At 35.0% G+C, this 19096-nt stretch overlaps 2 protein-coding genes across 2 annotated transcripts in view; one reads left to right on the top strand and one right to left on the bottom strand.

Moving 5' to 3' along the window:
• Positions 1 to 370: 370 nt before the first annotated feature.
• On the bottom strand, positions 371 to 769 carry LOC311176696 (ferritin light chain-like; the record flags this gene model as incomplete). The annotated part of the gene is made up of 1 exon (XM_084242346.1): positions 371 to 769. One exon carries the CDS (start codon positions 767 to 769, stop codon positions 371 to 373), a length of 399 nt encoding a protein of 132 aa, XP_084098472.1.
• Positions 770 to 6269: 5500 nt separating this feature from the next.
• LOC311177689 (serine/threonine-protein kinase TNNI3K) overlaps positions 6270 to 19096 on the top strand; it is a gene marked incomplete at both ends in the record, with an annotated part of 250766 nt that continues 237939 nt past the window's right edge. Inside the window, 2 exons of the mRNA XM_084243926.1 lie at positions 6270 to 6309; positions 6899 to 7007. Of these exons, the coding sequence (XP_084100052.1) occupies positions 6270 to 6309; positions 6899 to 7007 (149 nt within the window). The remainder of the gene's footprint in view (positions 6310 to 6898; positions 7008 to 19096) is intronic.

Raw genomic sequence — 19096 nt, 5'->3', positions numbered from 1 at the left:
CTCTCTCTCTCTCTCTCTCTCAATAAGAAAGAAGAGCAAGAAAAATAGATTTAGATGTTCTCAAGAAGATAGAGAGTCTTGCCTCCTCTCCCGGTTCCTGTGTGACTCAAGGTATGGGAACCATGAATTATTTCAGAGAAATCTGAATAGGAGAGCTTATACAATACTTCCCAATGTGTAACCTGGGAGGTTGCAAGTCTTTTTTTTTTTTTTTTCCCTCCTGCAAAAAGCTTTATTGTTTGCATTTGGCCCAGGGCTTGGAAGAGCTCCAGGGAGAAGCTAAGGCAGAAGTCTTTGACACCAGGGCTGTGCCTTTTGAGCCCCTCAAAGGCCTTTTGGGTTGTGGAGGGTTGGAGCTGGTTTGAGATACTCACCCATCCCAGCCCCCAGGGGCCAGGCCAAAGGGGTTAGTCAAGCAGTCCCCACCATTTTTTTTTTTAAGGTATTTCACATCTTTATCATGGAAATGACTCTCCAGGAAGTCAGAGAGCTGAGGGTGCCTGCAAGAACCCAGGACATGCAAATTCAAAGGGCCTGGTTCAGGTTCTTCTCCAGGAAGACAGAGCTTCCATGGCCTGAATGAGTTAATCCCACCGATCTTGGGTGGGCTTCTGGACGTCAGGAAGAAGGCACGGCTGCCACACTGGTTTTGCAGTTTGGAGGGATGCTCTGCAACTAACTTGCAGAAGTGGCCCACACCAGCCAGAGCCATAATGACACTGTCGAAATGCAGCTCAGAGAGAGGTAGGTGGGAATCCTGCAGATGCATGTTGAGTTGGTGGTTGTGTTAGGGGGAAAGGATGTCCTGAGCTAATCCCATACAGGCTTTGTGGACTCCACCCCCACTCCAGACCAAAGCCATCAGGACATTGGGAAAGACAAATCCCATCACCACCAAAGGGATGGTGGCTGGGTCCTGAGGGTGGAGATAAGCAGCCAGGCTGGGTATAAAAACCAGACACGTGGGCCTTGGGGGTCTCGCTCACTATTGCTCCCCTCCTGGCATTGTTAGGGGGAAATGATGTCCTGAGTTAATCCCATACAGGCTTTGTGGACCCCACCCACACTCCAGACTAAAGCCATCAAGACTCTGGAAAAGACAAATCCCATCACCACCAAGGGAGGGTGGCTGGGACCTGAGGGTGGAGTTGGGCAGCCAGGTTGGATATAAAAAAACCAAACACATGGGCCTTGGGCTCTCTGGCTCGCGATTGCTCGCCTCCTGGCTTCACCGCTCCTGGCTGGCAGCCAACCCTGAGAGCGCCATTTTGGGATTCCTGATCGGCTGATCGGGTAGGACTCATTTAAAACTTTGTCTCCCCGAATTAGTGCCTATCCTTCACAAACTCTTCCAAAAAATTGAGAAGGAAGGGACAATACCAAACACGTTCTATGAAGCCAATATTACACTAATACCAAAACCGAATAAGGACAACACAAAAAAGGAAAACTACAGGCCAATCTCCCTAATGAACACTGATGCAAAAATCCTCAGTAAAATTTTAGCTATCAGAATCCAACAATGTATCCATAAGATAATTCACCACGACCAAGTAGGATTCATTCCAGGGACACAAGGATGGTTTAACATCCGAAAATCAATCAACGTTATCCAACACATCAGCAAAAAGAAATATAAAAACCATATGATAATATCAATAGATGCTGAGAAAGCTTTCGACAAAGTGCAACACCCATTCATGATAAAAGCCCTTGAAATTCTTGGGATACAAGGAACATACCTCAACATAATAAAGGCCATCTATGACAAGCCAACAGCCAGTATCATTCTCAATGGTGAAAAGCTGAAAGCAATTCCATTAAGATCTGGAACAAGACAAGGTGGTCCACTCTCACCACTGCTTTTCAATATAATACTGGAAGTCCTAGCCAGAGCAATGAGACAAGAGAAAGACATCCAAGGAATCCAAATAAGAAAAGAAGAAGTCAAACTATCACTATTTGCAGATGATATGATAATATACATAGAGAACCCCAAAATCTCCACAGAAAAACTAATTCAACTCATCAATCAATTCAGTAAAGTGGCAGGATACAAAATCAACACACAAAAGTCAGTAGCCTTCCTATACACAAACAATAAATCTGAAGAAGAAGAAATCAAAAAAACCATCCCTTTTATTATCGAAACAAAAAAAATCAAATATTTGGGAATAAATCTAACAAAAGAGGTAAAGGACCTATACAAAGAAAACTATAAAACGCTGTTAAAAGAAATAGAAGAAGACACAAAGAAATGGAAAAACATCCCCTGCTCATGGATTGGAAGAATAAACATTATTAAAATGGCCATCCTACCAAAAGCAATATACAGATTCAATGCTATTCCAATCAAAATTTCAATGTCATTCTTCAAAGAAATAGAACAATTATTGATAAAATTCATATGGAATCACCAAAAACCCCGAATAGCCAAAGCTCTACTGAAAAAAAAAGAAGGAAATGGAGGCATCACACTCCCAGACTTCAAACTATACTACAAAGCCATAATCATCAAAACCGCATGGTATTGGAACAAGAACATACATACAGACCAATGGAATCGAATAGAAAATCCAGAAATAAACCCACAGATTTATGGTCAACTAATCTTTGACAAAGGAGCAAAGACTATGCATTGGAGCAAAGAAAGTTTGTTCAATAAATGGTGCTGGGAAAACTGGGTCGCTACATGCAAAAGAATGAAGCTTGACCACTACCTCACACCATACACAAAAATCAACTCAAAATGGATTAAAGAACTAGACATAAGACCTGAAACCATAAAATACATAGAAGGAAATATAGGCGAAACACTACGGGATTTGCACATCAAAGACATCTTTACAGACACATCACCCAAAGCAGTGATAGTGAAGGCAAAGATAAACAGCTGGGACTACATCAAATTAAAGAGCTTCTGCACAGCAAAAGAGACAATAACAAAAACAAAGAGAAAGCCCACCAACTGGGAGAACATTTTTGCACCCAACACTAATGATAAAGGACTGATCACAAAAATCTGCAAAGAGCTGATGAGACTCAACAACAAGAAAGAAAACAATCCAGTCAAAAAATGGGCAGAAGAGCTAAAAAGAAACTTCTCTGAAGAGGAAATGCAAATGGCCAACAGACATATGAAAAAATGTTCAACATCACTTGTCATCAGGGAAACGCAAATCAAAACTACCATGAGATACCATCTCACACCAGTGAGAATGGCACATATTAAAAAAACTAGCAACAACAAATGTTGGCGAGGGTGTGGAGAAAAAGGAACTCTCCTGCACTGCTGGTGGGAATGCAAACTGGTCCAACCACTATGGAGAGCTGTGTGGAGATTTCTGGACCTACTAAACATGGAGCTTCCATATGATCCAGCAATTCCACTCCTAGGTATTTACCCAAAGGACACAGAAACATCAATTCCAAAGAACACCTGCAGCCCTATGTTTATAGCAGCACTGTTTACAATAGCTAAGCTTTGGAAACAACCCAAATGCCCAAAAATAGATGACTGGATCAAGAAGATGTGGTACATATATACCATGGAATATTACTCAGCATTCAAAAAAGATAAACACATGCAATTTGCAGCAACATGGATGGCGCTGGAAGGGATCATGCTCAGCAAAATAAGCCAAAAAGAAAAAGAAAAATACCAGATGGTCTCACTCATAGCAGGAATCTAGAAAACTTAAATAAGGGACCAGGAAAATGAATATAAGAAAGTGAAAATCAAAATCAACAAAAAACTATGAACCAGAGACACTTTTTGGGGGGTGGGGGGCGGGAGGGGAGGGATTGGGGTCAGAATGGGGCGTTTGCAATTGTATGGGGGAATATAAAAATAAAATTTATTATTTAAAAAATAAATAAATAAATAAATAAAACTTTGTCTCCCACTTTTCTCCCTGAGCTGTACATTTCCTCATTTCCCCTTCCCTTGTAAATAAACCTTTTATTAACCTTTCAGGTGTGCCTGCAGTAGAGCATTGATAAGTCCTTTTAAGCGCACGGGTGAGGACCCACAATCAGGCACCCCGTTTTGTATCGGGGTTACTCTACTACAAGAGGATGATAGAAGGTGTGTCCTCAGGTCTGTTCTTTCCCAACACTGTTGAAGGAAGAGATGGGTCGCTAGGACAACCGAGCACAGGTTGCAAGCATTTTGTGTTGTTGTTGCTGTTGTTTTTTTATTTTAAGAATTATTTATTTATGCATACAAGAACTAGGGTACAGGCCAGAGATGTGGGGGGTGAGAGGACTCACCAGAGACAGAGTGGGGAACAGAACAGGGGGATCCACCTTTGAAATAGGCTGAGGAGGGGAGCAGCGGGTGATGCAGGAGAGGTCTGCTTTACCACGTGGTTTGCTCCCTGGAGGCCGGGGATCAAACTCATGTTGCAGAGGCTATAAGCATTTAATGACTACCCAGTGTGATCTACAGGATAGGGAAAGGCAGAGGAAGCCAGGTGCCTGAAATCAAGCTGTTTGTGGAAAGCAAAAGCTTTCTGACCTAAGATCATGCGGTCTGCTGGTACTGAAGACGTCTGGACTTAAAACAATGAAATGCAGAATGCACAGATCAAATACCAGAGATATGAAGAGCCATGGTAGCATATACTGATGAGGAGAAATGAGGAGAGTAATATATAGGGGATGGGGGGAAGGGGGTGCATGAATATGTTCATGAAATCATATACCCACTTCTCCAACTACATCTGATTTATGTGGATATTCTCCCTCTGAAACTTAAATTACCTCGACTGAGAAAAAGGGGAGACTCCTAAATTTATGGAAACATTTCCTACAAAAAGAAATGCATTTTTTTTCACATTAAATATGAAATCCATACCTGTTTGTTTAAAACAATGGCTACTGGAGGTGAATTTTAAGATTGAAATTTATCTTTTAGATAAACACATGCAATTTGCAGCAACATGGATGGCTCTGGAAGGGATCATGCTCAACAAAATAAGTCAGAAAGAAAAAGAAAAATACCGGATGGTCTCACTCATAGCAGGAATCTAGAAAACTTAAATAAGGGACCAGGAAAAAGAATAACTATAAGAAAGAAAATATCAAAATCAACAAACAACTATGAACAAGAGACACTCTATGGGGGGGTAGGGGTGGGGAGGGGAGGGATTGGGGTCAAAATAAGGGGATTGCAATTATATGGGGAATATAAAAATAAAATTTATTTTAAAAAAGAAATTTATCTTTTAGTACAATTGCATTATTTGAAAGAAATACATAATTAAAATCAGGAGCTTTACTTTCTGGGTTTTCCATTTATTCTCCTTTATATTCTGAATTCATTTATACCCTGAGTTCATTTGTATTAATAGAAATATGCCTATACCAAGAGAAATGTCTTTATAAGGTAAATGGAAGGTGTCTGTCTGAGAGGAATTTTGAGAACTGTATCAATAATAACATTTAGGTTGGATCTTGTATTCATATAGACCCAGAATTGACTCTAGACACCACCACCAGTTAGCAATCTGGATTTTCTCATCTGTAACATAGAAACAATATATACTGTGAAGGACTGTATGAGGTGTATATGACAAAATGTGTAAAAAGCACTTAGTCTAATGCCTAGCACACACAGCAAGCTTTCAATTCTTATTGTTTATAATCTTGCCCTTATTGTTACTTTGTGAATTGCTATTTGTGTAATTCAGTGTTTTTATTTTTATCTATGATGCTATGGTTAGCATTATCAACAAGTAGTATAAATTAGTCATGGTTTATTTTGAAAATTCTTACAAATATTATTTTGTAGCTCTCACATAGACAAAACTTACATTCAGGACGTGGGTTCCATTATTGATACATGGAGAAAAAGTCTATCACCAATTATTTTTCTCAACTGCCCTTAATTTTACTTAAGAGAAATGATCCTGAGAGAAGATGTAGATAGTTTTAATAGCTCTTGAACCATTTTCTAGATTCGCCTATTAAAGAAATAGCCCATGAAGTTGTGGGTAATCTATTGATGGAGGCAAATAATCCTATCGAAACATTATTTTTTTTAAATACAGCTCTTTTAAATAGACTGATTATTTCTCTCTCTGATTTCACCCTTGAAAGCACATACTATTTTGTTCTTTGTCATTGTTGCATGACATTCCATTTGGCAGTAGGCTTATTTTTAGCCAGACTATCAAAGTATTTTTCAACTGCACTGTCACTGCACTTGAACTTGGAATCTTGTAATGTGAGGAACTGCATTGTGAAAAAGAAGAAACTGCTAACAAATGGGAAATTATAAATCTAGACCAACCCAAACATGCACTGGTAATTATTATTATATCCTCAAATGTAACATGATTCAATAATAGTTATAGATAATTAACATTCTACAGAAATATTTATTAATTTTTACACAGAATAACAATGTAGTATATGAAATTGGTGTGAAGATTGTCTAAACTCAATTTTTTTTCTCTGAAAGATCGTTAGAGAAAACAGAATTTCCTATAAAAGTATATTAGTTGCTAGTAAGTATAATGTTACAGAAAATATTTTAGAATATGTTGAATATAGGGATTTTATAATTTTGTCTTAAGTTTCCAGTATTTAAAACCTAAAATTTCTTGTCTAGCAACTAGAGATTGCTATAATTAAAATGCAATAAAATCAAATGAAATAAGTCAAATATAGTCTTCTATGTAAATATATTATCTAATATCAAGCAGTTTCTTAATTACAATTCAATATGATTGCATTTTAAATATAAACATCTACATTTTAAACTCACAACCAGTAAATTAAGTATTGTAGAATTCAAAATAAAGAAATAGTCTTAACTACTGTATGTTCTGATCTGGGTCTTCATTTTACAAAGCACTGCTATGAATCAATTCCATTTGTTTTTCTTTACTAGATGAATGGAAGAAGAAAGTCAGTGAATCTTACGTTGTTATAATAGAAAAATTGGAAGATGACCTGCAGATCAAAGAAAAAGAGCTTACAGAACTAAGGCATATATTCAGGTAAAGTTGTTAATTATTATTATAGTGTATAATTGTCTTCATTGCATATCTTGCCTTTAGAGATATCTCTGTATGTTTTAAAACAAAACCCACATAGCCTCATATGGAACTAATTATGTTTTAAGCCTTAGAATATAAGGTGATTCCTTCTTGATCATTCATGCAGCCATATCATACAAATACCTCATCTACTTAAAATGAGCTGTATGTTCCCATTGTTAAAGTTAAAAAGAAAAAACCCTAAGCACTAAACTTTGAATGCAAGTTGTTGCTGATCTGAAAAATCTTCACTAGAATTAGATCTACTTTTAAACCATACCAGCAACAAAAATATCTCTCCTCCTAAGTGTGGTAAAATGTTAGCAATATTGTACTCTTTGGGCTATTAGGGTGAGGACAATGTTAATAAACAATCTGGTCTCTTACTTTGAAAGGCTGCTCCTTAGTGGAACTGTGAATCATTCTGCTCCTTAACAATCATGTAACAATGTATAAAATTGACTGCAGGCTTTAAGTGAGTTTTGTCCATGATAACTGGGGAAAAATTATGTAGCATAGTGTGTTAACCTAAGAAGGTACAAAATATGGACAGGATCTTTTTATATACACAAGCAACTTTCTGGAGAAATTGAATTTTTCATTGCATCTCGCATTGAGTAATTGAATGCATTTTGGAACATCAGTTTTAGTTGCCTCACTGAGGAAAAGTTCATGCAGGCCAATCATGTATGGTCTTTGTGTAATGCAGAACCTCATGACAAAGAATTACCTCTATTTGAAGAGGAACAAATGTATAGCAATCACCAAATGACATTATATTTTTCAAAAGAATTCAGATATGGTAAACTTACAAAGTTGATATAACTGTCAAATTTATCCCTCTGTAATACACATTATGTGAAATTTGCCACTGGGTTAATAAGGGCCTTATGAAATGTTCAATTTATGATTTGATAGAATTCATTTTTTTTGTGTTATTTGGCCCCAAATGATCAATTTAATATTGATACTCATGATGAGACTCCCTGTGGTAACTTGCAAGTAGTATCACATGCTGAAGTATGAAAACATACTTGTAGAGATGTGACTGGCACTTTAGTATAATAGATATATAATAGATATATGTACATATTTATTTTGTTGGAAAAGATAAATGTCAAACTAATAAAAAGTTATCAGGCTCTTACTGAACATCAAATAAATATGCTGAATGAAATGAGATTAAATTGAAGAGATTATCTTCAAGTTTATAAAGTCAAAAACCTCATATATTATTATTTTATAATTTATGAAATATGGCAAGGCTAATTTGAACAGACATATCCTTTTAAGGATTAATTGTAACACTGGATTTGAAATGTAGGTTTTTCTCATACCACATCAACAACAAACAGCTATTTCTACAGCTTGGTGATATACCGGACTTTTCCACTACATGTGATAAATGTGACTTACATTTGCTGAGTGGTATTGGTGGTGAGATGGGGAATCTCTGTCAGGGGGAGTATAGTTCAGAACTTACTGTGTTCAGAACTTATTCACTATAGGAACTATAAGTTCTTATAGTTCAGAACTTATATTATTGGACTATAGCTGGCACAATATTCCAAATACATTAAGCAAAACTTATTTCATCTTCACCATTACCCAAAGTAATAGTGTTAATTTGGTAAATAATAAACTAAGGACTAGAAACATATCTTGTCAAGATCATAAAATCAGTCAGTGCGAGAACTGTGATTCATAGCAATGTCTGCCTGACTCTATAGAGAAAGGCTTTCCTACTGTACTCTGCTTCTTGCTTCAAGAGTTCACAGTCTGGTTGAGAACACATATATAAATAACATTCAGAGAAGACAAGCTATGACAAGTGCTAAGTGGAAGGAAAAACAAGATGATTTTCAAATACAAAAAACGAAGACTTGGGGCTTTGATTTATTCAGTAAATTTGAAAAGCATTCCAGATAAAAGACATAGTTAAGTAAAGATACAGGCAAAAATGGTGGAAAACCATGGAAAGTCTAGAGGAAGCAAGAAAAACCATCGTCTGGACCATTTTATCTAAATTGCAAAAGAAAATTATGTGAGTCATTGTAAGGATTTTACAGTAATACAACCATAATTTTAAATTCATTGCTTCTATTTACAAACTACATATCCTTGGATATATTACTTAATTTTGAGTTTCATTTGCAAATATAAAATAGGGTTAATAATAACAACCTCACAGGATATTTGCGAAATGATGTCAATTAAATGCTGAATACAGAGCCTAGTACACTGTAAGCATTGCATAATTGGTGGTTTCTATTTATGATTGATAAGGGTAGTTTGAAAGACTGAAGATATCATCAATTGTGAGTGACAAATAGTTTGTTAAAAGTTAGGAATTGAAATTGCAAATTAAATAACACTATATCTCTGTTATGAAAATTACATTGAAAAGCAACACAGACAAATAAAAACAACATTCTACTAATTTACAATTTAATATGGAATAGCCGTCTAATAGAGATAAGAACTCTCAGTGATTCCAAGTTATAGAAGAAAAAAGTAGAATAAGATTCATGCTTTCAATGAGTCATCAGGAACTATAAGCTAACTACATGAATATATTTGGGTATTAAATGCTGATTCTTAACAATGTTTCTCCAAAATTTTATGTCTAATCATAGTCAAAGAAGTTTGAAAAAATCTAATAAGATGATGTCGATTGATTTAAAACTGCATTTTATGGGCAAAATATAGAGTTTATATTATTTTTAAAACAAAATTTAATGAACATAGTTGAATTGTTTCTTATAAATACAGTTACGTTTCAGAAAGTATTCTTAATATTTAGATAATTTAAAATGCAGAATTTAATTTATACTCCAAATGCCAAAAATAACATTTCTACCCTGGAGTTCAACTTTATTAAATGAGTTAAAAGTGAAAAAAACTTAAGAATTGAGAGAATTAGGATAAAGTGTTTTTATATCAAAAGGATTTTTTCAAAAGTAAAAATGTAAAATGTTAGAATAATTCAAGATAATGCCAAAATCTGAAATAGAAATTTCAAACATTGTGATTGAGATGTGTTTGACATATTTTTAGACTACAGTATTAGACGACTCATCAAAATGAATGTCGAATTCCCTGAGAATAATGGTAGGATATTTTGTGGAGTGAAAGATTGGTAATCTGGTGCTAGAGACTTTAAGGAAGCTATAGAAATGGTCGAGTAGCCAGAAGTAATAATAACTAAGTGGAGGAGAGGATTACCCACACACTAGAACTATATTTTTCCAAAGAGCTAAGGACATCATACAGTAGAGTAGCTTGCAGTGTTTACTACGCTTTACAATTCTGTGATTCCATCTCATACCATATGAATCAGAATCTCTGGGGATGACTTCTAGAAACCTGAATTTTTAACAAGATCCCCATGTAATACTTTTGCATGCTAAAAATGATACTTCTGCTAAAGTTTAGAAACTATACTTCCAGAAAGTTATCTAACTTGCTCTGAGAACTTTTTGCCTGAGGTTACAACAGTGAAGGAAGGAAGAACATGGGAATAGAAAATAGGCAACTAATATGGTCTACAGAGAGTCAAGAAAGCAAACAAATTTACAAACAAAAGCATAGGACGGTATTATGCATTGTCTGATTCCATCAAAGCAGGAAGCATCACCAAGAGAGACAGTCGATTGTGCTAAGGGCAAAGTCCTGAAGATTTTCTTTTTTTTAGAATAAAATGATGGATGACAAGGAAGGAAACGAATGGAGTGATAAGAACATGAATTGTCTTAGTCATTGACTTGCACAGCAAAATTTTAAAGTTAGTCAGAAAAATTAAATTTACTATTGTATGTGATCACATTTCATTTCATAACTAGGAAATTTTAGGTGTATAATAAATGTCAGAAACTTTTTTCTTATCTTTATGTCTTCTATAATATAATGAGTGCTTATGTGGTGAACAAATTTGTTATCCTGTCTGACAGCAGGCTTTTTCTAAACATATAGGTAGCAGTAAACTGTATGTTGCCTGAAAAGATGCATAGTCACAGGTGAAGCATCCCTGATATAAATGTAAATAAAAGTTGGTCTAAGGTTTTAGTTTGTTGATGTTGTTTTCATTTGTGGACAAGTTTCTGTGTGGCATTCATGTAATCCCATTCATTAAAATAGATTTTCCTTAATTTAGTGCACGAGGACTTCTTTCAGCACAATCTTCCTGGTCTCCTTTCACTATAATATAGAACAGTATATGCTATAACATAGTATAGCATAGTATTTATATAGTATAGTATATAGTATATGTGCTATATATATATCGATATACTCTACAGTATATTTTATATAGTGCGTGTATAAATATATATAGTGAGAGTATGAAACTAACTTTACTATAGATTAAAAGTAGAAGTTCCTTCCCATTAAAAAAAAATAAAAGTAGTAAGTCTTTATCTTGCTTTTGCCAATTTCTAGCAGCTTTGGAATGAGAACTTGATAGTCAAAGAAGGAAAATGGAGAGGGAATGGTCCTTCATCTTCCATTGTAAAGTTGCATGTACTCATCTCTTTGGATGTATGTTGAGGTAATGGATGGCAGATAGGAAGTGATGAGGAAAAAGAGAAGGTAAAAGGAAAGACAGAAATGGTACATTGGAGTGCCATTATCTGATTATTTACTCCCCTGTACTGTCTCTGATCTTTACGTTTGTCTATATAATAGCACTACATAGTGCTGTCTTTACTCACTAGCAGGTCTGACCACTGATATATAAGTTTACTAATGGCAGCTTCTTTGTCTAATTTGGCTTTATATATATTTGTATTTATTTGTGACACCTATTTGTATGGCACTTGAAAAGAAAACAAACAATTTAGTGCCTACCATATGACTGGCATGCTACTAGGCATTTTAATGTGCATTAGCTCATATAATCCTAAATGCATATATTTAAAATGCTTTAGCACATTGCCTGGCACATGGAAAAACTCATAAATGTTAGTTAAATGGTAATCATCATTGTTTATATTGATACAATCCTTTTAGGGAAGAATTGCAATTGCTATTTTATACCTAAAGAAAATGAGACTTAGCAATTTAAACTGGCTAGAGCTAGTTTATACAACTTACATGATTGAGCTAGGATTGCACCCAAATGTGCTTGATTTCAGTATGTATGATCTTTACCATCATAGTTCTCAATTTGGGAGAGGGGGGGAAATGTGTGGATCAGAACTACCTTTGAAAAAAATTTTATTTTCCCTATGCCAGTCCACAGTTTTGTCATATTCTATGTTTTAGAACTGTCCCTGAATATGAAAGTGGAAGACTATTTCTTTATATCTTTCCATTCAAAACCCAGTAGCACATATATCCCTTTGTGAACTTTGAAAACCATTTATGTGATGGGTTTCCATATGGGGCATTTAAAGATTTCCAATTAAATTACTTTGTTTTGATGTTTTAAGTCATTACAAATTTTAGAGCTGTTATCAAGTCTAATATTTATCTGTTTAGTCTGGTATTTGAAATGTCAATCACGATGGAGAGAATTCGGAGAACTCAATGCCATGCCTTTCAACATAATCGAGACAACTTATTTTTCTCATTTTAAATCTATTTTGGCATTGAGTAGATACACTTTGGCCAATAATAATTTCTCACTTTGAAATTGAGTGTGTCTAATAAGTGAACAAGAATAGTCAAAAGAATGTTCTGTTTCATGGGCAAACAATCTCAATATTTAGAGGAAAAGAATAAAAAAAAAATGAAAAAAAAAATGAAAGCAGTTTTAATTTTCTGAAATGTAACTTCCTGCTAATTTTCTGCCTGAAAAGTTCCTCTAAACCAACTGCAGTCCACTGTACTTACTCCTTAACTGAAATATCTTCCCCAAAATGGACTTTTTCTAAATTATAAGCAATTATAAAATTTAACTATTGTAAAATGAGTAGCTGAAGAACCATTGCAGTTGACCTTGTGTAAGAAGAGTAATATTCTCTATCAGGGTATAAAAGTGCCAATAGGATATTGAGAGGGGAAATGTTATTTATAAAATTAATATAGAGTGAAAGTAGTATTTGTATACTTTGGTGTATTTAGTTAGTGCATTATGCTAATTAGAAACTACACAAAAAACAAAGAGCAACAACAAAAGACCTGAAACCAAAAAAAAAAAAAGAAAAAAAAAATGTACATTGTCCCAAGGTTGCCCCTTCTCTTATTTGTCAAAATAAAACAAGCTAAGAATAATAATAAGAATATATTATAAAAACTTCATGGTGCAGCTTCTCCCTCTCGTTCTCTCATTTCTTTATCTCCAATTTTATCCACCCTCTTATTTCCATTCCCATCCAGTACTGCTTCAAACACTCCTTCCTCCTTCCCTATTCCCCTTCTCAAGTACATAGCAGAACAATAAAAAGTGAAAACATCCATATCCCTGCTTTAATGAAAATAATTACTATAGCAGTTTTTGCTTACTCTATGATATGAATTAGTGTTGTTCCAATTTTTTGTCTTTAGCTGGTTTTGCTCTGTCTGCCACACTAAATGATTATTGTATGAGTTATTTATTGTATGGATGAATCACCATACCTCATATTGTTAGAGTGCAGATTTGAGCTGAGAGATATAGGACAAATACATTTCTGTATAGTTTTTGAGAATATATCTTGGAACATAACTACTGATCATTTTTCTTTCAATTTTGTGGGGGTGGGGGGTTGGGGGAATCAGCATCAGCCCCAAAGAAATAAACAAGGAGTTACAACCAACCATTTGAAACCTGAAGTTTCAAAATGGGAAACTAGATGATCCATAAAAAATACTTTCTTTCTAACTTTCTGAGTTTTTCCTAAATTTCAACCAATGAATTAATTTAAAAATATATCTATTTGAGTATTTTGGACAACAGTGTGTTACTTTTTTGGCTAAATATTCCATTTTTAATAAAGTTCCCACTGTGGTCATGTCAGATATCTTTTTGAAGGGATGAGGTCATGAGGGAGAAGTTTAATTGGATCACAAAACTGCATACTTTTCTAGATAAAAGGTGAAGTCTAAGGAAAGAGTTCATTATACTACAAGAAAGAAAGTAACCTTTGGGTACAGAACTACCATCTTTTAATGATTAAGAACAGAATTTACTATTAGAAATATATTCATAATAGTGACTTCATTTTAATTAGGAACTTCATCCATGCCCCAGCAAGCACTGTGAACTCATTAGGATATGTTAAGCTACAGTATGGCAGGGCAGGTGATGAAAAATGTGAGGGGAAATTAAAAAAATAAATTGAGCTTAGGATATTAGAATACTTAAGTGATGCTCAATTGTCAGTGAGTGTGACATACACAGTTACTTTAAAAGAGGCAAAAGAAGAGAAAATTAAATATCTCTCCAGGAATGGCTGCCTTAAAATCTTGATATTTTAATTGCATCTATCAAAACAGAAACATTTGACTGGAAGTTAATGGGAAATGAGAATTAGGATTCAAAAATAGCCCCCAAAGTAACTCTCATTTTAACAGAAACTATATTCCAGTTATTAAAGTTAAGATAAAAATTGTTTTATTAAAGTCATACTTGACTGTTATATTGTGGGAGTCTATTTTTTGTTCCTTCATTTTGTTGGCATTAGTAGAAGTGGAATGTCTTTGTTTTTGTCTACTTATATTTTCTTTCACTGTGTGAAAGCTTTTAAATTGAAGTATTCCCAATTGTGTATTGTTTCTTTTATTTTCCTTGTCATAGGTGTTGAGTCTCCAGTTATTTATTTATTTATTTGTTTATTTATTTAAGATTTATTTATTTATGCATACAAGAGCTGGGGTACAGGCCAGAAATGCAGGGGGTGAGAGGACTCACCAGAGACAGAGCGGGGAACAGAACAGGCAGACTGACTGAAAGACACTGCTGAGGGGAGCAGCGGGTGAGAGAGGAGAGGTCTGCTGCGCCATGTGGGTTACTCCCTGGTAGACTGGGGGATTGAACTCGTGCTGCAGAGGCTGTGGATTGCTTCATAGTGCAGTGCTTAACCCCTTGTGCCACCAGGGAGGCCCAATAATGGTTGCTTTATAATATTAAGTCAGGTAACATGGTTCTTCCACTTCTCTTCCTTTTTCACAGGATTGTTTTGTTATTCAAAACCTTTATGATTCCATTAAAATTTCAATAATTTTTTTTTTTGTTCAATTTATTTGAAAAATATTTTTGGTACTTTGATGGGGTTTGCATTAAATTTATATTCTACTTTTGGTGCATAATGGAACAGCAGAACAGTCATTTGAATGGAAATGATTTACACCATCCATGAGTATGGAATGTCCATTACCTTATCATGACCTAATAATAGTGTTTTGTAGTTTCCATTGCATGTGTCCTTCTCTTTGATGGTTAAATTAATTCCTGGCTTTCTAATTATTTTAGAAATGATTGTGAATGGAATTATTTTCTTAATTTGTTCTTCTTCTTGTTCATGTTTGTATGTAAATATGCTACTGTTACTGGAAAGGGAGAGGGGCACCCCAGAACCCCAAACTTGACTGCTCTAAATAAGTTCTGCCATCTGCTGCATCAACACAAAACATATAAGACCTATAATGGAAAGGAACTTTAATACAATTAGTGTGCAATTCAGAAAAGACAAAGAATATAGTTTCCAAATCAAGTACCCAATGTTACCTATCTTCTTGTGGGCCAATGTCCAGCCAAACAGGGTTGGCCCAAAGCACGGCCCAAAAGCCCGCCAAAAAGCCCAAAGCACCCTCTGGCAGGGATCCATAGAAAAGAGTCAGAAACAGCCAGATAAGTCTGGGAGGAAAAGAGCAAAACCAAAATAAAGATAAAAGCTGCCATTGTTAACCTCTCCATGGGTCTCTCACCCACATCTGTTTCTACTAGTCCAGGACTAAGAAGCAGGTGCAGCTTCTTCACATGTCTCCCTGCTCCATGTGCCTCCTCCAGGTCTCCTTCTTGCTCTCTGTCCTTTCATCTTCCTTCTCCAGTCTCCTTTCCAGCTTCTCTCCATGCTGAACTCCACCCTCCCTTGGGTGGGGTAGGAAACCTGGCACCTCCCCTTTTCCTGGAGACCACCCTGTTACACAACCAATTTTTGTTATGTTGATTTTATAACATGACACTTTGCTATACTTATTTATAATTTCTAATAGCTTTTTGGCAGAGTCTTTAGGGTTTTCTATATACAGTATATTTCATATTGTCTACAAATAATAATAGTTCACTTCTTTAAAGACTGGTTTTATTTCCTGCTGTTTTTCTGACTGTTCTAGTTAATACTTCCAATACTATATAAAATAGAAGTGGGGAGAGTGGACATCCTTATCTCATTTCTGATCTTAAAAGGAAGGCTTCTGTTTTCACCATTAAGTATATTACAGGCTGCAGGTTTATGATATATATCTTTGTTATGTTGAGGTAGGTTCTGTATAGTCCCATCTTGTTTGGCGGTTGTATTTTTTTTAAATCATAAGTGGATGCTGATCTTATCAAGTGCTTTCTTTCTATCTATTGACATTATCATGATTTTTATCTTTACATTTGTTAACATAATGTATTACATTGGTTGATTTACATATATTAAACATTCCTAGCTCTCCTGGGATAAATCCCACTTATCAGGATGCTTAATCTTTGTAATGTATTGTTGAATTTGATTTGCTAATATAGTTTTGAAGACATTTGCATCTGTTCATCAGGGATATTGGTTTTAAGTTTTCTTGTGCTATTTATATCTGTTTTTGGTATTATGGTAATTTTTGATTCTAAATTTATTAGGGAACATGATCTCTTCAATTTTTATAAATAATTTAAGCAAGATGGGAATAAACTCTTCTTTAAAGGTTTAATAAAATGAAGCCATCTGGCCCAGGCCTTTTATTTTGTAGAGGAATTTTGATTACTGTTTCAATTTCTAGGATCCTGATTGGTTTATTCAGCTCTTTTGTTTCTTCCTTGGTTAGTCTTGGTAAATTATATTGTTCTAGAAAATTTTCCATTTGTTCCAGGTCACTGTATTTATAGGTGTATACTTATTCACAGTAATCTCTTGTGATCTTTTGTATATTTATGCCCTCTATGGTAATATCTCCTCTGCCATATCCAATTCTGTTTATTCATGGTTTGTTGCTTATTTTGTTAGGTAAAGGTTTACCAGTTTTGTTTATCTTCTCAAAGAAGCTTTATTTTTCATCTCTTATTTATCTCCACTTGTATTATTCATTATTTCTTTCCTTCTATTCACTTTAGGTCTTATTAGTGTCACATTTTCAAGTTGCTTTAGGTATAATATTAAGTTGTTTATTTTCGATCTTTCTTGCTTCTTTCTATTTTTTTTGTGATTATTTGCTTTCTTTAATGTTTCTTATTTTCTTTATTTCCTTATTTATTAAATATTGAGGTAATATTGACTTATATCATTATTTGTGCTTTAGAACACCTCCTCATTCAGGTATTGTTACTGTACCACACCTACCACATACACATCCATAGTCTACCTCCCTCACCCTTCTCCTCCATGCTTTTGCCTCTCCCCAACCTTTCTTTGGTAGCATCGGTTTTTTGTTTTTTGTTTTTTAATATTTATTTTTATTTATACAAGAGCTGGGGCACCAGCCAGAGTCGCTGGAGGGTGAGAGTATTCACCAGAGACAAAGCGGGGAGCAGAACAGGCAGATGGACTGAAAGCACTGCTGGGCAAGTGGGCACAAGGGGCACAGTGGGCAAGACAGGACAGGTCTGCCGTGCCCTGGCCAGCAGGGAATTGAACCGGTGCTGCGGAGGCCTGGTAGCATCAGTTCTATAGTCAGCTTTCTAGATTCATCTTAGCTTGACTTTATCTGACCCTTTGTTTGGTGTCTTTGTATTCCATATATGTGATACCAGCTGGTATTTGTCTTTTTCTGACTGACTTCAGGTTATTTTCAACAGTCTATTTGAGAAAAACTACTTACAAATTTCCTGAATCCTTTAAATGTACCATCCCAGGAATATTCATATTAGATAGAATTCTACAAGCAACTGCAGCATTAGTCATGATTCCTAATGCCCTGATTAGCTTTACAAAGAAAGTAAGCACTTAATTAACAGAAAATATAAAATACTAAAGCCTACTGTTTTATTTTTAGAAAGAAACAAAAATGAATGTGTATTGTCACATAAGTAAAATTGAATACGTGGATTATATTGATGGCTTTTAATTCAACATTAACTCATTGAATGTGAAACTGGGGTTGATCATCCATAACTGACTCAGTATATGGCAACAGAGTGTTCCTTGTTCAAAACTGAGCAGCTCACGAAGTCCAGCAAGATGGGAACGTAAAATGTGTATGAAATGATTGTCAAAATCAGTATATTTCACTGGTTGTCAAATATGAGAATAAAGAAGATCAATCTTGTTTTGAAAATTGTGCTAAGATTATACTAAGAATAAGACTATGCTGGGGTAAAGGGAGAATTTGCCACTGACCTCTGAGTTTTACTTGGACCAGTTGAATTATAAAATTGACCTTTGACAAAAGTGGTAGGAGGAAAAACTAAATTTAAACTTCATTCTGGAGCATAAACAGACATGGGAAATCTGAGGAAGGACTTGCAAAATGGAATAGGACAGAGGTCTGGGACTTCAAGGAAATTGGAGGGTAACTCATAGGATGTGAGTGTAACTCACACGGCAAAGAACTGATGCTTTGTAGTAAGATTTTGCCTTGCCATATAGATGCTTTTCATATAGATATTTCTGATAATAATCCTTACCCTGCAATTAACATTTATCTAGGTAGTTAAGGGAGTGGTAAAGTTTCTTGCGAGTGTACATGGCCTTGATTGATTTCAACTAAAAATAGTTCTTATATCAAATAAACTCTTGGGAAAGCCTGTTCTAAACATTGAGGAGCAAGACCTGCCATGCAACTACTAAAGGAAAGTTGTACATTCACAATTAAGTTGATAGGAATAGCAATAATTACAAAATAACTATTCCTTACTAATAACATATCATGTGCCAGATACTATAGTAAGCATATAACCTCATTTGTTCTATAAATGACATGTTATATATATTATA

This window comes from Talpa europaea (genome assembly GCF_964194135.1).
Source record: "Talpa europaea genome assembly, chromosome: 9".
NCBI classification, from domain to species: domain Eukaryota; kingdom Metazoa; phylum Chordata; class Mammalia; order Eulipotyphla; family Talpidae; genus Talpa; species Talpa europaea.
The sequence above is the reverse complement of the archived record's forward strand: the minus strand, read 5'-3'. Positions and strand labels throughout refer to the sequence as shown.